Below are 22,313 nucleotides of genomic sequence, written 5' to 3'. Positions count from 1 at the left end.
TAAAATAAGAGAAAAAATGGAAAAAGAACAAATAAAATAATAAACAAATAAACACGTAAAAAAAAAATTAAATATATAAGTTAAGAAAAGAGGACATAGTAAGTTAAAACGTAAAAATATTTATGAAATGATATAATAATAATGATAATAATAATAAAAATAACAAAAAAGTAAAAAAAATCATAAATATAAAAAAAAGTCAAAAAAATCATAAATATAAAAAAAGTAAAAAATCATAAATATAAAAAAAAAACTAAATAAAGAAATAAAGAAAAGTTATATATAAAATAAAACAAAATTGAAAAAACAAACAAATGGCAGAAAATAATATATATATAAAATAACAATAATGATGATGATAATAATAATAATAATTAAAATATGATGATAAATAGGTAAATGAATCAATTAAACTAAAAGGAAAAAAACATAGGGGTCACCCTAAAAGAAAAAAAAAAGTAATATATATATAATAAATATGGGGATGATAATAATAATAATATAAAATTTTTTTCTTATAACTTTTTCTTTTTCTCTATTTTGTAGAGAGAAGAAAAACGTTAATAGACTTTTTTTTTTTTTACCATAATGATAAAAAGGTAGCAAAAAGAAAAAAGGAATTTTCCTTATATATTTTTTTGTATCTCTCTATGCTTAAAAAGAGAAGAACAAAAATAATGATTCCGTCCCGTATAAAATTAATTGTTGTATGAGGTGCAGATTGTTGGGAGTAAACCCTACCTAATGCAACCTCCAACTAAGTTTTTATGGGATTAGAATTAGGGTAAAAAAAGATAATATGAAGATAAAAATAAAAACAATAAAGCGAAAAAGCTAATGACCCACCTTTTTGCAGAGGAATACGTTTCTTCAATCAAATTCTCTCTAAACACTTTTTTTGTAGAGATTCTCTAACAAAAAATTTCGTAGAGATTCTCTCTAAAGCCTTTTTTTCTCCTCAAGAATTTTTCTAAAACAATTTCTTCACCCCCTTTTTCCAAATGACAAAGGACTCTATTTATAGACTCGGGGTGTGCCACAAATTAGGAAAATCAAATTAGATATTATGTAATTTTATTAATTTTCTTTTTTCTAAAATAGTAAAAATATGATATTGAAAGATTTTGTCCAAAATAAATTTGTTTCTTTTTTTTCCCTAAAGTGATAAAGATAAATCAAATATGGTATTAAAAGAATTTTGTATAAATTAAATTATTTTGCTTTTCCTAACATGATAAATCAAAAGAGATTTTGTATACATAAATTAATTTGCTTTTTTCCTAAAGTGATAAGTCAAAATGATTTGATTTTTTTGTAAATAATAGATATTCCCAACTTTATTTTTCATTTTAATAAAAAGATTAAAAAAAACATAAGATTTCATATTATTACAAAAAGATTTTACCTTTTTCTTCTTTTAACCAAATAAATGAGTAAAATATGTTAACCATTACTAAAATTAATAATTTAAAGAATAATAAAAAAATGTAGGATAAAATTAGGTGGCTACAGCATGCCCCCCTTCGTGCATCCTTATAGAATTAGAAGGTGGATGAAGGTGTAGCCACTAACTCATCAAACTACGATATTTTAAATAAATTAACAGCGTCAAGGGCCAGGGATAAAACAAGTGCCTCATGACAAAAGAATGAATAAGCTGGAGGCCAGGGATAAACCAAACGCCATTCAGTAGCATGGTGTCAAGGGTCAGGGATAAAACAAGCGCCTTATGACAAATGAATAAATAAACTGGAGGTCAGGGATAAAACAAGCGTCATCTCAGTAACATGGTGTCAAGGGCCAGGGATAAAACAAGCGCCTCATGACAAAAGAGTAAATAAGCTAGAGGCCAGGGATAAAACAAGCGCCATCGCAGCGACATGGTGTCAAGGGCCAGGGATAAAACAAGCGCCTCATGACAAAAGAGTAAATAAGCTGAAGGCCAGGGATAAAACAAGCGCCATCGCAGCAACATGGTGTCAAGAGCCAGGGATAAAACAAGCGCCTCATGACAAAAGAGTAAATAAGCTGGAGACCAGGGATAAACCAAATGCCATTCAGTAACATGATGTCAAGGGTCAGGGATAAAACAAGCGCCTTATGAAAAATGAATAAATAAACTGGAGGTCAGGGATAAAATAAGCGCCATCTTAGTAACATGGTGTCAAGGGCCAGGGATAAAACAAGCGCCTCATGACAAATGAATAAATAAACTGGAGGCCAGGGATAAAACAAGCGCCATCTTAGTAACATGGTGTCAAGGGCCAGGGATAAAACAAGCGCCTCATGACAAATGAATAAATAAGCTGGAGGCGAGTGATAAAACAAGCGCCATCGCAGCAACATGGTGTCAAGGGCCAGGGATAAAACAAGCGCCTCATGAAAAAAGAGTAAATAAGCTAGAGGCCAGGGATAAAACAAGCGCCATCGCAGCGACATGGTGTCAAGGGCCAGGGATAAAACAAGCGCCTCATGACAAAAGAGTAAATAAGCTGAAGGCCAGGGATAAAACAAGCGCCATCGCAGCAACATGGTGTCAAGAGCCAGGGATAAAACAAGCGCCTCATGACAAAAGAATAAATAAGCTGGAGGTCAGGGATAAAACAAGCGTCATCGCAGCAACATGGTGCCAAGGGCCAGGGATAAAACAAGCGTCTCATGACAAAAGAATGAATAATCAAGCAAGACGTCATATATTAAATTATCATATCAATAATATATACCATGCCACCTATGGAAATCCAAACAATGTGAAAAGCCATGTATGCATGAACATGTTAATTATGTGTATAAAAGAAAATGAATCATTGTTTACTTTTCTCAAGAAAGCAAAACAAAAACAAAACATGCGTAATAGCCTAATAACGTTCACAAGTATTGAAACCTCAAGTACAAGCCCATATCCTTGAAATATTGCTGACTTGACAAGAAAATGCTAGAACCAAAAGCTAATCGTCGCTCTATGCATAGTATTTCTTCACATAGTCTGCACTTATCGGGTTAGGCAAGTCATCTCCGTCCATATCAAAGCTCCTCCTGAGAAAGCTCTTTTTACTACATACCGTCCCTCGTAATTAGGAGTCTATTTTCCTTTATGATCCTTTTGAAAAGGTATGATCCTTTTAAACACTAAAACTCCCTTTTGAAAGCGACAATGTCAAACTTTCTTGTCATAAACTCGTGCAATTTTATTTTCGTACAACTATGTCCTCTACATAGAGCAGTCAGTCTCTTTTCTTCTATGAAATTCAATTGCTCGTACCTTACTTGAGCCCACTTTGCTTCATCTAGTTCTACCTCTTCGATTACCCCAAGGGATGACACCTTAACTTCAATAGGTAAAATTGCTTCAAAACCATACACCAGTAAAAAAAAAAGGGTTGCCCCTGTTGACGTGTGAACTGATATTCTATGCAATGCGAAAGGCAGCATTTCATGCCAATCTTCAGACATTTTCTCGAGAATCGTTTTGATATTATTGTTTGCTGCTTCCACTACCCCATTCATCTTAGGGCAATAAGGAGTGAAATTAGAATGTTTAATCTTGAACTAACTGCACAACTCCTCCATTAATTTGTTATTTAGGTTTTTTTCATTGACAACGGCTTGCTTGAAGCAACCTCTACCCACTTCTTGAAATAGTCTAGGGCTACCAAAATGAATCGATGGTCGTTTGATGCCTTTAGCTTAACTTGCGAAGCTTTTGTCGTATAGGTTTACATTCTAGTTTAAGTGGTAATAGATGTGTTACAAATCTCTGTATCAAAACCAGACATATTTTGATGGGACCATCCAAAATATCTTGGAACTCGAGTAGCAGGATCACCAGATCTGATTGATCCTACTCTAGAGCTAAAGTGTCAATTCACACTTCTTTCCCTTCTTCTGGTGTTCCCAAATTGATAACCTTCAAAGTCTTTTGATATGACATAGTCTTTTTTCTTGCTCTATCAATCTTAGTAATTCAGGAGATATATCATATTCATCCTCTTCAATATTCTGCTTAAGATTATAGATTGAAACCTCATAATCAACAACATCATTGATGTCACCTTCAACTTTGGTGCCTCATTACGGATACGAAATTGCACCGGTAAAAAGCAAAAAAAAAAAAAAAAAAAAGGAGAAACAAGAGGAATAGACACGGTATTGAGATAGAATCAACATTCTTCATTTCTTAGAGAAAAATAAAGGAAGTATATAATGACTAGGGTATTAAAAATGAAGCTTTGTAAAAACAAGGAAGGATGCCCTTATTACAAAAAGAAAGAAACCCTGTGACCTTAGGCATAATCAGAGGGTGCATAAAACACTATTACTTTTGTGATCCCTTAGAGACTTTTAGCGTCCTCTTGATCTCCCAATTGTTCATCTCAAATTTTGGTGGATACTGATAAACCAATGGATTAGGCGAAATAGTATTCTCGGAGATAACCGTAATTGAGGTATCTTTTGAAGTTTCCTTATTAGATGAAGCATCAATAATCATATTGATCTCAATTTCTTGCATGCTCATTTGTCCTACCAAAAGAATTTTTACATTCATCAGCTTTTGTATCTTATTCTTGAACTCACAACAATCCTCAATGAAATTGTCATCTATCTCGGGGTGGAATAAATACTACTTCTCGTTGACGCATCCAAACTTCTCTCCCTCATCATTGTTAAACCTTGGTGACAAATATCCAGCTCCACGAAGGATTTGGAAAAAATGTATTCATTGAAGTAGTCACATCACACACCTTATTCTTGTATCGATCTTTCCGTAAATATGTCAACAACATTTATGGCGGGACCCTCATGATTTGGTAAAGGGTTTCAGTTAACGTTAGAATCTTCTCCTACCTTCTTCAATTTCAACCATCCGACCTTGACTAGACTTTTCACTTTAGCTTTCGAAGGAAAACAGTTACCCCCAACTTAAGACTTGTTCGTCCCGAGCAAGAAAATTAAAAATGTGCTAACATTCAGTCATTCATCATGCAAGGGATTCAACATTATTTTGCAAGAATTAAACTCAAACAATCATGCAAAAATTTTGATGATGTTTTCAAACAAATATGCAAAGGATGTTACTCATGCCTTAACAATTCAACAAAGTAATTTTTTATTAAATATTTAAGAGAAGCAAGTAGTCAATTTGAGGTTGATTTTTAATAAATTTCATTTATTGAAATCATGTTTAGATAAAACATCTAAGTCTTGCTATTTCGACTCACTAGACATGCTTCGAAAGAATTAAAAAATTCCCTAGGCTTATTTTCCCTCTACTCTGAAGCGGGAAGGATCCCTCCTTAAACTCGACCCTCTGTCAAAACATTGAAACTAGCTAGAAAATTCTAAGATAGAATTGTATGGGTTTTACTAAGGCAAATGATAGGCTTTTTCCGTAGGGATTCGTACCTCACTAACATCGGGTAATCCTAACTGATCACGGAAAAAATCCTAATGTTCGACTTAATCGTACTCTTTCTTTCTTTCTTTTTTTTTTTTTTTTTTTTTTTTTTTTGATAAAAGTATTTTGCTAAAAGTATGGCTTTTGCTACTTTTTTTTTTTATTGGGATTCTATTTTTGGTAGCAAGCTTTTTGCTTAGCTTCGGCTTGGCTAATTCTAATCTTGGATTTAATCTATTAGGTTCTATGATTGACCGTTCTTTCGAGGCTACAACAAGCAAATTTAAGCATTCTATCCTTTTCTAAAGATTTCTAGGTTCGTCATGGCTCGACAAAGGGGTTCTTTTTTTTTTTCTAATTCATGAGTCAAAGAGATGAAAAGTTTAAAAATTAACCTCAATTTCATAAATGGTTCTTTATCCTATTTAAAATCAAAACAAAAATTGCTAAGAGAGGTGTATCATAGGCAATCATCATAAGAAACTTTGCAAAAACGTTAACAATCCATGCATTTTCTTTTGTAAGTATTCATTCAAGCAAACAACATTCATTTCATTCATGCATTCAAAACAATACTCAAAAAAAAAAAAAAAAAAAAAAAAGCACCCACCCCCAACTTAAAAACTTTGCTTTGTCCTTAAAGCATATTTATGTAAAAAAAAAATGTATGAAAGTACCGAAGAAAAGCTCAACTCATGTATTTCTTCCTCTTTTTTCTTTGGGGTCATCATCCTTCTTGTCTCTGAAGAAAAATCGGTGATCCTTCCATTCTTCACTCCAAATTCAATCCTCTCCCCAATGGTTATGACGTCCGAGAAATTAGTCGAAGCACTTCCAACCATTCAATCGTAGTATGGGGCCCGAAGAGTGTTTATGAACATGGCTATCAATTCTTTGTCGGTTAGGGGAGGTTGCACTTGTATAGCTAACTCTTTCCATCGTTGTGCATATTCCTTAAAAGTTTCAACATGTAACGCCCCGAAAATTTAAGGTAAAATTTTCTCGTTTTATGTAAATTATTCGGAATTCTAAAATGTTGGTGTAAGTTGATATAATAATAATATAATATTAATTATATTATTATTATTAATATTTTATTTTATTTGTTATAATATTAATATTAGAATTATTATTATTATTTAATATTATAGTAATATTATTAAACAATAACATTATTATTACATAATATTAATTTATTATTTATTTAATATTAATATTATTAATATATTATTATTATTACTTTATTATTATTATTATTTTTATTTAATATATATATTATTATTTATTTTAAATTATTTAATATTAATAATTTTAATATTAATTATACTTATTTTGTTTTTATATATATATATATATATTTTTAAAAAAAAAAAGGGAAAGAAAGAAAACCCTAAGCCGCGCGCGCAAGCCCCCCCCCCTCCGTTTTCGTTTTCTCTCCCTCGCGCCGCCGCCGCTTCTTCTTCTTCTTCTTCCGTCGTCGCCAGTCCTCTCTTCTCCTTCGTCTTCTTCTCTTCGGCTTCTTCATCCGGCGAACACAGACGTCGCCCGCACGCCTTCGTCGACCGTCCATTTCTGTGTCCGCACATCACCGGTGGGAAGCACCAGCGACGGCCGTCCCCGACTGCCCTTCTTCTCAGTTCCGCGTGCACGGCCAGCCGTCGGCCGTTTCTGCCTCGGTGGTAAAGCGTCAGCCGTCGTATTACCATCGTCGACGAAAGAAACCGGGCAAACCATTTCTGCCATCGCCGCCGCGTGTTCCGCCGCCGGGCGGTGTGAAGATTAAATCGGCTCCAAGCCGGCTGTCCAAGCCGAGCCGCCATCCTTGTCCGAGCCGAGCCGCCATCCTTGTCCGAGCCGAGCCGCCATCCTTGTCCGAGCCGAGCCGCCATCCTTGTCCGAGCCGAGCCGAGCCGCCATCCTTGTCCAAGTCGAGCCGAGTGAGCCGAGTGAGCTGAGCCGCGAGCCGAGTGAGCCGAGTCAAGCCGAGCCGAGCCGAGCCGAGCCGAGAACCAAGCCGAGTTAAGCCGAGCCGAGTCGAGCCGAACCGAGCCGAGTCCAAGCCGAGCCGAGCCGAGCCACCTAAGCCTTCCTTCCTCCACTTCGGTTCACGGTGAGTCTTCGGTAAGGATTGCTTTCGATGAATTTCCTAATGTTGCTACATCCGATTAGAGTTTGAATATTGGAATAAGATATGGCCCTACTTTTCTCCTTTGAAGGTAGTTCAGAGTTGACGCTTGAGTTCTCGGGTCTCGCGGTAGGCTTGTTTTGGAGGTAGTTCTCCTTTCCTTGGGTAAGTCAACGGATGACCTTTTAACACAACTGCTACTAAAGTCATCAACTAAAACTTTCGTGTTTCGTTTAGGTGGATCTGTTGAGCGTGGATTCGATCGAGGGGCATAACCGAGTATCAGGTAAGGGTTTTCCTACTACTGGACCCCGAGTCCAGGCTGAAAACGTAGTAATCCACAGGGGATTACACGTTAGTGACTGTACTGAATAACTGTATGCGTGTTGACTGTTAAGTACTGATGTTATATTTTGTCTGATGTAAATATACTGTGACTGCTAATTGTGGATTGAGATTTTATGTTGATGGACCTTAAAGTTACGGTTCAGTATGTAGTAAAACACTGGTCTGGATGTGGTTCATGGAATTTGGACGGGGAAGGACAGTGAGTTCGGTTTTTGGTTGGTTAGTCGATTGGACCTAGGGTTTTCCCTAATGGTTTGCGAATTGGTGATGCGTATAGCAACTGAGGGTGTAGATGTTTAAACCTATACTATCTGACTGACAAAGCCTATGGCGGAACTGTAATATGAATGCCGTTGGGATGTGACTGATGTAGACAGTTTAGGATGGACTGAGGGGTAACGGTTAGCTTCATCTATGGGGTAGTGTGCCTTGCGGATATGTGCATCCTTCGGGAGCACTAGACTGATATGTGCATCCTTCGGGAGCACTAGACTGATATGTGCATCCTTCGGGAGCACTAGACTGATATGTGCATCCTTCGGGAGCACTAGACAGATATGTGCATCCTTCGGGAGCACTAGACTGATATGTGCGTTCTACGGAACCACTAGACTGTTATGTAGGGTACCCCCGAATAGGAAGTTAACTGTTGTCCCCTAACGGGCCCAGTAGTGGGTCCCTTACTGGGTATGTTTATACTCACCCTTTTCTCTTCTTTAACTTTTCAGGTAGGGGCACAGCGAGGGGCAGACCGACGAGAGGCAGGAAGGATGCGTGAAGGCCATATGGACGCGTCTGGTTTTCTTATCGCTTCCGCTATGTATTTTGTCAGAATATTTTGACTTGTGATTCTGAACTGGTGACTTGATAGGTTTATTTTGTGACTTTTTGATTTATTTAAAATAGGGCCCGAAACTGTCTTTTGTAAGGTTTCTAATGTTTTAATGAATCGTAACTGGTCCGTTTTAAATTTTTTGTGTTGAATGGTCGAGTTTTGGTATTTGGTAGTGACCTCAGCTTAGTCCGGAAAGTTGGGTCGTTACAGTTGGTATCAGAGCCTAAGTTTTAGGTTCTGTAGACTGACTTATAATGTGAGTCTGTGTTTTGTGTCCTTATGGCTGAAACGATCCTTGCCGCTCGTCAGGTACGCTCTCATGAAAGTATATGTATAACTCTACATGCATTACCTTACCTAAGTTAAACTGCAAATTCAATTACCATTTATGACTAAAGGAATCGTTGGTGGTTGTTAGGGAAATGCCACCAAGGAGAGGTGCACGTAGGGGAGGCCGAGGAAGGGGAGCAGGACGCGTTCAACCTGAGGTGCAGCCTGTAGCCCAAGCCTCTGACCCGGCTGCGCCAGTTACTCATGCGGACCTAGCCGCCATGGAGCAGAGGTTTAGAGATTTGATTATGCAGATGCGGGAGCAGCAGAAGCCTGCCTCGCTAACTCCGGCGCCAGCTCCAGCGCCAGTCCCAGCACCAGTTCCTGCCCTAGCTCCGGCTCCGGTACCAGTTGCACCCCAGTTTGTGCCGGATCAGTTGTCAGCAGAGGCTAAGCATCTGAGGGATTTTAGGAAGTATAATCCCACGACGTTCGATGGGTCTTTGGAGGACCCCACCAGGGCTCAAATGTGGTTATCGTCCTTGGAGACCATATTCCGTTACATGAAATGCCCTGAGGATCAGAAAGTTCAGTGTGCTGTTTTTATGTTGACTGACAGAGGTACTGCATGGTGGGAGACTACAGAGAGAATGCTAGGTGGTGATGTGAGTCAGATCACGTGGCAGCAGTTCAAGGAGAGTTTCTATGCGAAATTCTTCTCTGCCAGTTTGAGAGACGCCAAGCGGCAGGAGTTCCTGAACTTAGAGCAGGGTGACATGACAGTGGAGCAGTATGATGCGGAGTTTGACATGTTATCCCGCTTCGCTCCCGAGATGATAGCGACCGAGGCGGCCAGAGCTGATAAGTTTGTTAGAGGCCTCAGACTGGACATTCAGGGTTTGGTCAGAGCTTTCAGACCCGCTACTCATGCCGATGCACTGCGCCTGGCAGTGGATCTCAGTTTACAGGAGAGGGCCAACTCGTCTAAGACCGCTGGTAGAGGTTCGACGTCGAGACAGAAGAGAAAGGCTGAGCAGCAGCCTGTTCCAGTACCACAGCGGAATTTCAGATCAGGTGGTGAGTTTCGCAGCTTCCAGCAGAAACCTTTTGAGGCAGGGGAGGCTGCCAGAGGAAAGCCGTTGTGTACCACTTGTGGGAAGCACCATCTGGGCCGTTGCTTATTCGGGACCAGGACCTGCTTTAAGTGCAGGCAAGAGGGTCATACAGCTGATAGATGCCCGTTGAGACTCACGGGAACGCGCAGAATCAGGGAGCAGGTGCTCCACATCAGGGTAGAGTCTTTGCTACCAACAGGACTGAGGCTGAGAAGGCAGGCACAGTAGTGACAGGTACGCTCCCAGTGTTGGGGCATTACGCCTTAGTTTTGTTTGATTCGGGTTCGTCACATTCTTTTATCTCTTCCGCTTTTGTGTCGCATGCCCGCTTAGAGGTAGAGCCCTTACACCATGTTCTGTCAGTATCTACTCCTTCCGGGGAATGTATGTTGTCGAAGGAAAAGGTGAAGGCATGCCAGATTGAGATAGCAGGCCATGTGATTGAAGTAACGCTGATAGTTCTGGATATGCTGGACTTTGATGTAATCCTGGGTATGGATTGGTTGGCCGCTAACCACGCCAGCATAGATTGTTCACGTAAGGAGGTAACGTTTAACCCTCCCTCGATGACCAGTTTTAAATTTAAGGGAGGAGGGTCAAAGTCGTTGCCTCAGGTAATCTCAGCCATCAGGGCCAGTAAACTGCTCAGTCAGGGTACTTGGGGTATCTTAGCGAGTGTGGTGGATACTAGAGAGGCGGATGTATCCCTGTCGTCAGAACCGGTGGTGAGGGACTATCCGGACGTTTTTCCTGAGGAACTTCCAGGGTTACCTCCGCACAGAGAGGTTGAGTTTGCCATAGAGTTGGAGCCGGGCACGGTTCCTATATCCAGAGCCCCTTACAGGATGGCCCCCGCAGAACTGAAAGAACTGAAGGTACAGTTACAGGAATTGCTTGATAAGGGATTCATTCGACCGAGCGTGTCACCTTGGGGTGCGCCAGTTTTATTTGTTAAGAAGAAGGATGGATCGATGCGTCTATGCATTGACTATAGGGAGTTGAATAAGGTAACCGTAAAGAACAGATATCCCTTGACCAGGATTGACGAAGGTGTAGCCACTAACTCATCAAACTAAGATATTTTAAATAAATTAACAGTGTCAAGGGCCAGGGATAAAACAAGTGCCTCATGACAAAAGAATGAATAAGCTGGAGGCCAGGGATAAACCAAATGCCATTCAGCAACATGATGTCAAGGGTCAGGGATAAAACAAGCGCCTTATGAAAAATGAATAAATAAACTGGAGGTCAGGGATAAAATAAGCGCCATCTTAGTAACATGGTGTCAAGGGCCAGGGATAAAACAAGCGCCATCTTAGTAACATGGTGTCAAGGGCCAGGGATAAAACAAGCGCCTCATGACAAATGAATAAATAAGCTGGAGGCGAGTGATAAAACAAGCGCCATCGCAGCAACATGGTGTCAAGGGCCAGGGATAAAACAAGCTCCTCATGACAAAAGAATAAATAAGGAGACATTGGTGTGGTACAAGATTTTGTATAGATCATTCCTGATGTGTGAAGAAGATCATTGAGATATTTGGCTTGATTGACAAATAGGCCATTAAGGAGGGAATGTATTTCGAGACCAAGAAAGTATTTTAAGGGACCAAGATCAGATATTTAGAATTCAAGTGCTAATTGAGTTTTGAGGAGAGAGATATAGGAAGAGGAGTAAGTAAGTGAGAGAAGATCCAACTGATCGAATGAATAAAAAAAGATCAGCGTTGGACGCAAAAAATCCTAATTGAAATAAATAAGAGGTAAAGCATTCAAACCAAGCACGAGGAGCCTGTTTGAGGCCATAAAGACTCTTGTGGAGAAAACACACGTGGTTTGGGTAGGTTTTGTCTTGGAAACCTGTTGGTTGAGACATGTATACTGTTTCCTGAAGAATACCATGAAGAAAGGCATTTTTGACATCTAACTGTGTCAAGGACCAACTGTATTGAGCAGCCAGAGCAAGAATAATTCTGATAGTAGGTTTCTTGACAACAGGACTAAAAGTTTCATCAAAATCAAAACCATGTACCTGGTGGTAGCCTTTTGCAACTAGGCGTGCTTTGTGACGAGCAACTGAGCCATCAAGATTATATTTGGTACGAAAAACCCATTTACAGCCAACAATATTCATGGATGGATGTCGAGGTACTAAGGACAAAGTACCTTGTGCTTAAAGAGCATTAAATTCCTCACACGTTGCATTTCGCCATTCAGGATACTTGGAGGCTTCAGTGTAGGATGTGGGAGTCGGAATTGTTGTTGTGATATGGAAAGCCTTTGGTTTAAAAATTCCTAATTTTGCCCGAGTTTGCATGGCATGAGTGTTACAAGGAGTTGGTGCATTGGTGGTGAAAACATCTATCGCATTTCTTGTATCAACAATAGATGAAACATGCAAAGACTGACAAGTGGCATTAGTATCCATAGAAGGTGAGCAAGTATTGTCAGCAGTGGATGAGTTAGAAGTGGGAGATTGTGGGGATGTAGAGGTTGAAGATTGTGAAAGGTTTAGTAAGGTGAGTAGTAGGCTGGGATCAAAGATGGATTTAGTGTGAGATGGAGAAGAATGAGAGGATTGGGCAAAGGGAAAAATTTGTTTCATGAAAGATAACATGTCATGAAACAATGGTTTGTTTGGTTGATAGATTATAACATAGATAACCTTTAAAATTGTGAGGATAGCCTAAAAATATGTGTTTTGGGTTCAAGTTTGTGTTTGATGTAGGATTTTAGAAGGGGATAACATGCACATCCACAAACTTTTAAGGAGTATTACCAAAAAGCTTTTCAAATGGTGACAACATGTGGAGAGAGGGTGAGGGCATTCGATTAATAAGAAAAACTGCAGTAGAAAAGGCATAAGGCCAAAATTCAAGTGGAACAGAGGAGTGAAAAATTAAAGACATTGCAGTTTCAACAATGTGACAATGTTTACGTTCTGCAATGCCATTTTGTTCGGGAGTATAAGAACATGATTTTTGGTGAGAAATATCTTTGGGTTCAAAAAAGGATTGCAAAGAATTGTTGTAAAATTCGCCACCACCATCGGATCGAAAAACTTTCATTTTCTGAGATAGTTGAGTTTCAGTAAAAGAAACAAATTTTTGCACAATAGAAGTAACATCTTATTTATAAGCAATAGGAAAGTGCCAAGTAAATTTGCTAAAATTGTAAATGAAACTAATATAATAACGATTTCCATTAGAAGAAATTATTGGAGATGGTCCCCATACATCACTATGAACAAGTGCAAGTGGTGTAAGAGAAGTAGATAAAGATATAGAAAATGTAATTTTTTTTTTTTTATTTTTGCTTTTAGACAACTAGTGCAATTGTAAGTAGAAAGAGAATGAGACAAAGATAGATCAATGCGAGATAAAATTGAACTAAGAATCCTTGGAGCAGGATGACCCAAACAAAAATGCCATAATGATGAATGCTTCTGTTTTGCGTGAAATTTTAAAAATTTTGAATGCATGGTAGATGTCAGTAGAGTAGAAATACTAGGAATAGGATAAAGACCATTGATGCTTTCACCAGTATACAGAGTTCGGCCAGTGACTTTATCCTGAATGAGGAACCAGTCAGAATCAAAAATGAAAATACAATTATTATCAAGACAAAATTTATGAACAGATAAGAGATTTGTATCAAGTTGTGGAACATGGAGTATTTTGGAAAGATTAATGGTATGAGAAGGATTTGAGAGGTTACCACTGCTAGTATTTTGAATATTTAAAGATTGGCCATTTTCCACTGTGACAGTTTCCTCACCATTGTGATTGTTGGATAGGTTGAGATTTGCCAACTCATTCGTCATATGAACATTACATCCACTGTTAGATAGCCAGAAATTAATAGTATGTTCAGAAGATCGAGAATTCATAGAATTTACCGCCATTGCCGCTAGTTGAGAATGTGGATGTCGGTCTTGATATGAGAAATTCATGCGATTGTAGCAATCAAGAGCTCCATGTCCTTGTTTTTGGCATATTTGACAAAAAATGTGTCCTGCTCCAAAATTATTTTCATTAGTGAAAATAGACCTATAAGTGGAAGCTGGCCCAATAAGCCCACGATGATGGAAGTGACCTGAAGAAAAATTGTTGGCTGGAGAGAAATAGATTGGGCAACGGTTTGGGCTGAAGATGTTATTAGGCTGAGAGTGATAAAATGGGCTTTTTTGGGCTGTGAGAAATTTACTCCATGCGATCCAGAAGAATAAGTTGGATTTCCACGAAATTGAGATTTATTTGGGGAATAAAAACTAGGGTTATTTTTTCTACCTCTTCCATGGCTTCCATAAAAATTCTACACGACGGCATTAAAGGCGGTGGGAGAAGCTTCGGTTGCGGAAGATTTTTCTATGGTTGATTCCTTGGAGATGAGTAAGGTGTGAAGCTCTTCAAGGGAGATGGTGTCGCTTCAAGTTCAAATCGATGTACGGAAGGCATTAAAGGCGACAGGAAGACCATTTAAGGTATGAACCAAGATTTCTTCTTCTTCAAGAGAAACAGATGCAGCAGCAAGTTTGTCAACAAGTGCTTTGATTCGAGAGGTATATTGTTCAATCGTTTCAGACGGATTTTTTTTTATGGTGTAAAGGGCAGATCTGAGGTCGAGGATATTGGCTCGGGTATTGGAAGAATATCTCTTTTCTAGAAAAAACCATAAGGATTTGGAAGAGGTTAATCCAACGACATGAGCAAGAGCAGAGGGTGATAAGGTGGCATTGATGAGGGTGATGGGGGCTTAGTCACGGGAGAGCCATTGAAGATATTCTGGATTGGTTTCAGTAGCCGATGAAGGTAAGAATCTGGGAGGGCAGGGAAGGGAATCGTCAATGTGGCCAAAAAGGGAATGAGATTTGAGAATGGAAGAAACTTGGTATTTCCATAGAACGTAATTTGTGGAGTCCAGGCGAAGAGGTACGAGGTTGCAAATATTGTGGGAATGGAATTTGTGGGAATTTCAGTGGTGATTGAATCATTTTGGAAGCTGGAAGTTGCCATTGAGAGGAGGTATGTAAAAAAAAGTTTTAGTTTGAGACTAGCTCTGATACCATGAAAGAAATGTGAAACAAATTACACTGAATTGCTTGATTTTTTCATTGATAGATGTTGCTTATTTATATAATTACAATGAGGTAAATATGGTAGAAAAGAATGACAATTGATTACAATTTAATTTACAATTATGAGCTTAAATTATGGAATTATTGATTACAATTTAATTTACAATTATGGGTTTAAATTATGGAGGGAGATTTGAGAAGATTGATTTATTTCCTAATAAAAATTAAATTTTATAATTTTAATATACTTTAAATTTTATTCTTTGAAAATTAAGACTAAGATTTATATTATATAATGTAGAATTTTTCTCAATCATTATTTATAGTAACTATTGTAATTATATCGATTATTTATTTTATCTTTATTCCACTTATACCCTTATCTAGAATTAAATCTTCACCAATTTCTTTTAATTTATAATTTAACCTAAAATTTTATACCTATTCTTTGTTTTTTGAGTTATTCATTCGTTCATTTCTTTTAATTATGTCTTAGTTCGAGACCCTATACATATATTCATAAATATTCTATTTTACAGAATCAAATATTATAATTAATCAAAATTTAAGACAATTTTGAAAAAATAAATATAATCCAAAAAATGGTGGAAAACTTCCTAAGTTAAAAACTTAAAATAATGAAAATATAGAGCTTCCAAAGTCAAGATTTGTCCATAACTATATATTAATCCGTAGGGATAGGGCTTCCAACTCAAAATTCTCTGAAGAAATTGATTGTAGACCAAAAGCAACACGATATGAGTTCTCGTCTTGTGGAATACATAATTGTTGTCTAATCTAATTAATCTGGTTAGCTTTAAAAAAAAACCAACAAAATGAAGTATTTACCAAACAGAAAAGTTGATTTGACTGATTCAAAACCCTACAAACCCTCAATTAAACAGAAGGGTTAAGAGATTCAGAAAGCTTAACATCACTGTCAATGTGTGGTCGTCGTCTTTTCAGAAACGCATTTGTTAGCACTGTCTTCGACTGCAAAGAAGCCTCTAGCAATTCCACACCCTGTAACAAAAACTAACCTTATTCGTCAAATTTTTCAACATGGATTCAAAAAGACATGAAATAACGCAGTTGAACTACATATTTGGTCCATCATTTGAAAAAAAAAAAAAAAAATCAATTTCATCTCTATAATTTAGAGTTTTCGATATAACTAATTAGTCACCATGATTTGGACTTCAACTTTAGTAGTCTCTGGTCCTTGTAGGTTTAAACGTTTTTAACTTGGTCTTTGTAGTTTTATTAAATTGTTCCTAGACATTGCATAACCTACATTTAGTTTTTTCCACTTACCCCTAAACTCTAGGGAGGTGTTCAACTATTATAACTTATAACCGACTATTGTACTATTTCAAATCCTTACCTATTTATTATCTCCTTCCCGTACTCTCTTTTCTTTAATGTTAGTGTTTACTATATCATACTAGACTAAAATGCACCTCCAGCACAATTTTAATAATCCATAAACTATAATAATCAACTTCAACTCCAAACTAAAAAAATATAAATTGTCATTATGATAAATAATACTAAAGATTTGGGAAGTTTGACTAAACTGAAAGAGAAAAATTGAAACTTTTGAATATAACTTCAGAGGGAAAAAATAGCAACAAAATAGAAACTCTGCCCAAAACCACATAGATGAAATTCGTCAACATTACCCTAAAATAATCAACCAAATGAAAAGGTTTTGATATATATAAATTACCTCATCAACATCCAAAGTGATGACTTTCTCCTCCAAAGAATCCACATCTTTGATATTGAACTTCTTCAAAAGAGTTGTAATGGAGAAGTCAGAAATATGCTTGACAGTAAGGTCATCCATGACTATGTAAGTGGCCAAATCCTTAACAAATCCCCCACCAGAAGCTGGCTGATTTTCTGCTTTTGGAGGCGTTACATATGTACAGCTTTGACTCAACTTTTTGTCACACTTCGGACAAACTGCACTAGAACTGTAAGAAACGTAAGCACGGCAGCTGCTATATGTACTACCATTGCAATAAAATATAGCAGGCGGTGTTGCTGCAGCAGGGACATGAACATTAGGCAAAAGTTTGGTGAAAGAATTGAATAAGATTTTTGGTTTTAGGACTGTATCTCTGCTTTGATTTGGCTGCAAATAGGACTTGTTCAACGTTTCTACACTCTCGTACAGATTTCCCAAACACCCCACCATGCCATCCTTTTTCAACAGCCTAATTACGCCCCCAAGTGGGAGGGAAAGTACATTGACAAGGAAGTCTATGAACTTCTTGTCTGCTTCACCATAAAGAACTCTTTCTGTTTTCTTGTCAATCAGAAGCTTCAATGTCACATCGGTTTGTTCCATTATTGTTGTCGACCTTCAAAATGGGGCAACCCAAGTTTTAATCCCTTTAATAAATATCAACCATACCAATAAACATACTAAAATGCAATGAAAGATAAAAGGTAAATTAGTAGGTCATCTCATCTTAGCCTAGATCTAGAACTATATCCTCAATGGTTTGTATAGCCATAAATAATCCTATGTTGTTTTTTGTTCAGTGAGATCAATGAACTTTTTATACCATTCCGTTATAAATAAATGATCTTATCATAAGTTCATTATGGTCTTGAAATAATATAATAATGGAAACAACAACCCTAATTGTCATCTCCAAATCTTGTTTTCCGCAAGTTTTATTGGGTATATATGTCATATGTGTCTTTACCTTATAAATTATTTATTGGCAACCCTCTCAGCAAAAAATTCACTCTTCAAATTTTCAGTTTGATTCCTATATACTGAATAAAACTTGTTCATCACAAATCAAATAATTCATACTTGCCTAAAATCATGGATTGCAGAGCCAGCTTTTCTTTTTCAGTGATAGTAAACTAGAGGATTTCACCTAAAGTTTAAAGTACCCAGGCAATATAGAGTTCATCAGTCAAGTATAAATAATATAAACTGAAGAAAAGGGTTCTAGACGCTTCTCAAGTTAATTGCAGCAATTCTATTGGTGTTGAGGTAAGGGTAGTTGGCTTTGATTCCTATCTACTCCCTAAAAGTTGCCTACTTAGCATTAGTTTGGGCAGCTTGGTTTCAAGTGACAAGGCCAGAGGAGAGAGGGATTATGAGGAATGTCTTCTTCTGTTAAGCGAAATTGATGTTCCATCTCTCTACTGACTTATTAATTAAATATTCTGTTAAGTGAAGCAAAAAGTAGTCCCTACCCTTAAACTTAAAGAATTGAATTATCTCGCTAAGGGAAACGGGATCCTAGTTTCATCTTGTTAATTAATACATATACCTCTAATTGTCCATGATCTACTCCTAAAGTCTTGCAACTTCACATCAAGAGACAAAAGTTTTGGTTGAACCAAAAGGAAAAAGAATGCAATGATGAATAAACAAGAAATTCAGACGTAGAATTGCAATCTATGGCAATTTGACAGAGGTCAGTTCAAGTGATCTCATGGGCTTTTATCACTTATCACAACACTCGGTTAATGGTAGACACCAAATTGAAAGTTCAAAATCCTATATTAGACCAAATTCAAGAATCTATCAAATAATGAATGACATTTTAAATACAAGATTGGAAGTTTTTTTAGACTAAATGTGTAACTTTAATCTCAGCATAATTAGAAAACCATCACACAGTCATCCAAAATGAAGAGAATTATTCTGCTGCTAAATAGCTACACCATGAACAGACAGAAGCTCACTTTTACTAATTTAAGAACAACAACTAACTTAATAGTTACACTAGAAATGAAGCAATGAATATATATATGCAACTTCGGGATAGTATTGATCATTGATGAAAGAAACATAAATTGGTTCAATTCAACTCCGTTTGAGGCTTAGCAAGTACGGTAGAACCGAACGGTTTTGGTTCCATTTGTTCATGAACCAAACGGTGAATATGAGATGAACATGAAAGACCGAACAACTGACTCTAGGGAACTGTGAGTAATAAATTAATTTCAAAAGCAACGCTAAGGATTTATGAAGAGAATGGAAGTTGCTTAAGCGTACGTTAGAGTTACCGAGAGAAGAATGACAGGGACGGCGGCCAAGGTCACCGGGAGATTGAGAGAGTGTAATGCAGCAATAAAGAAATGGGGAAGGAAACTTGTGAAGGGAGGCGGTTATACATTAGGGTCTTTTAACGCTATAATGAAAAGATGTCCATGCAATTAATTAATTAATTAATTAATTCTTTTTTAAATGAAAAAATGGAGTTCAAAATAATTTTCAAATTTTGCTGTTTGCAATTTGATAGTGAGCTGACTTCGACGGATTAAGGACGTAATTCGAGAGTTTTAATGGTAAGTTGATAGCAAGTGAGTCTTCAGGCTGATTGATAGAGGTGATTTTAGGAAAAAAAAATTAAGTTGATTTCTAATTAGTAATATATTAAATTTTGTTTGGTTACAAACTTTTAAAAATGATTTTTAAATATTTAAAAGGGGTCGTTTTACAAATATAACGAAGTGACAAATTATTTAACAATTTAAGAAACTAAAAAAGTTCATAGGCCCACAATGCGAAATACCAAAACTATCCCAATAAACGTGCAATTAATCGTCTGAGTGCATCCGATTAGTGTTATTAAACGATTATTAGACGCTATTATGTAAAATAATATATAATTGATACACGATCTTGTAAACTAACAAATATATAAACGATAAAAAATAAACGCTAAAGGATAACGAAAGACTTTAGATATAAACGATCGTGTAGACTATCTTTAAAGATTATTTTATATGTGCTTCTGATCAAGTATGAAAGTATAAACGATTGAAAACGATCATCATACACGATCATGTACATAACCATATATATAAAAAATAAAGTAATAGACAGAAAAAGATGGGGCGAAAAAGTTTAGATATAGACGATCATGTAGAGTAGCTTCAACAATCCCATATGTAAGTATAAACGATCATTTATAGAAACTAGCTCCAATAACTCATAATTACAAAACTACCATCAAAATCAACGGACTATAAAAAGGTTAAAGAATTTGCTCAGACTTTTCATCTTTTTTACAATCCTTTATCTTCTTCACTACTTTTTCGTCAATCATTCTCCTCGTCAACCGTTTATATCCTCGTAACTACTTCAACAGAACTATCTCGATCTATCACGCTCTGTCTCGCATACAAAGAGGTCTAAATCTATATTCATTTCGATCTATTTGCATCATCTATATATATCTATCACGATCTATCTGGCATATAAAGAGGTATGTATATATATTCATTTCGATCTATCTGTATCTATCACGATCTATCTCGTATACAAAAGACGTCTGACTCTATACTCATTGTATACATTTCATTAAATAATTTATATTAATTTATTTTTTACAAATAGATGGTGAGCAAGAAGCAATAAGCATAATGTAACAAATCAATAAAGTTTAAAGTAAAGACGGAAGAAAGAAAAATTAAGAAAGAAAAAGAAATAAAGATAACAAACTAGAATTTGAATATCTGTATGTATAGCATTGTATATTTGTGTATCTTTTTATAAATAGCGTTTTGTATTTGTAAATTTGTTAAAACTAGTCCTTGTTTGAAACATACTATTTATTATCACTTTCAACAGGTGAAACACTATCCAAATGACATTATTATGGAAGATGAACAAAAAATTCTTAGAATTACAATATACTACAGTTTAGAAACATTGAATCAGATCAAGTCGAAAATAGACCAAATAATTCTTTCTCGAGTTTTAACAAAAAATCATTTTGGCCAATTCCTTAACATTAAAATGGCCAAAATACCAACACAATTCATAAATTTTCTATTAAGAAAGCAAATGTCATACAAAAAAAAAAAAAAAAAAAAAAACTAATGTCCTTACTTTTAACTTCAATGGATATATAGCAGAATTTGGGCTGAAAGAATTTTGTTTCATGAATGGACTAAAAGCTCACAAATTTCCAGAGTTAAATCTAGGAGAAAGAAAAGAAAATGGTCGGAAAAATGTCATTTTCCGTCATGACGACTTTATAACAAGAAGAGGTATAGAAAGAACTTTCAAAGTGTTACGCAACGAGGGAGGCTCATTGAAAGAAAAACTAGTTAACCTCTATATCTTAGAAGTGATTTTAATTCCCAAGCAACAACTCAACCACATAAATCTCCAACATCTAGACATATTGGATCATGAAGAAACCTTCAAAGACTATCCATGGGGAAGGTTATCATACATCCTAACATATCAATTCTTGCAAAAAGCATCATACAGTAATAAGGATGTTGTATACCTTCAAGGATTTCCCCTAGCTTTAGTCTATTGGGGTTTTGAGACAATACCAAGATTTTCCAATTTAGATGTTGGGTTTGGAAGAAAGCTTGCAATTGAAGGGCCAACAATTGTGACATGGGAATGTTTGGAAATAAGTGACTGGAGGACTCTAAACATCAACATTTTTTAATTTGAGAATGTACTTAAATTTAGAGAATGCTTTATATATGTCTATCTAGATAGACAATGAAAGATTTCTATCTATGTCTATCTTGAATAGATGATGATATAAATCTATTACTGTTTATCAATACATTTGCTACTTTTTCACTAATAATCTAATATCATTTTATTTGTAGTTCTCTATGACTCCACTAGACTCAACAGAAGAAGAGTCTCAAACAATTTTGAAATATTTTAAAGATATTAAGAAGTAGGAAAGAAAAGAAAAGGCAGAGCAATAGAAAAAAAAAGAGAAAAAAATGGAAAAAACAAAATCTAAAATGAAATAAGAGAAATCAGAAAAAATCAAGAAAAATTAGAAGCATAACAAATATTATTAAGACAATAAATAAAAGAAATAAAAAGCATGTGTTGACAATGGTTATGAGAAGCTTTAATGTTCCACCACCATCAGTCAAACTTCAACAACAACATAATGAGAAAGAAAGTGCATATACAAAAGTCATGGAGAAAAATAGACCACCTACTTGTAGCCTTGGCCTTCTTGATGAAGATGAAGAAATTAATACAATGGTGAAGTATGCAACAATATATCACTCTACGGTTAGTGCCTTATTCATTATGTACTCCTTTGTTTTGTTTAATGCTGCTTAATTTCCAAATAAAAGACAATTATGTTGTTTCTTTCTCTATACAGGAAATTG

General features: G+C 36.3%; 1 protein-coding gene across 1 annotated transcript; it reads right to left on the bottom strand.

Moving 5' to 3' along the window:
• Nucleotides 1-16,061: 16,061 nt before the first annotated feature.
• Nucleotides 16,062-17,520, bottom strand: LOC103503094 (uncharacterized). The gene is made up of 2 exons (XM_008467257.3): nt 16,894-17,520; nt 16,062-16,187 (listed from the first exon to the last, which is right to left on the bottom strand). The coding sequence occupies exons 1-2, from the start codon at nt 17,518-17,520 to the stop codon at nt 16,062-16,064; spliced, it is 753 nt and encodes a 250-aa protein (XP_008465479.2).
• Nucleotides 17,521-22,313: the final 4,793 nt, after the last annotated feature.

Source organism: Cucumis melo, chromosome 10, assembly GCF_025177605.1.
Source record: "Cucumis melo cultivar AY chromosome 10, USDA_Cmelo_AY_1.0, whole genome shotgun sequence".
Taxonomy (NCBI): Eukaryota; Viridiplantae; Streptophyta; class Magnoliopsida; order Cucurbitales; family Cucurbitaceae; genus Cucumis; species Cucumis melo.
Note: the sequence above shows the minus strand (reverse complement) of the source record. Positions and strands in the feature narration are given on the sequence as shown.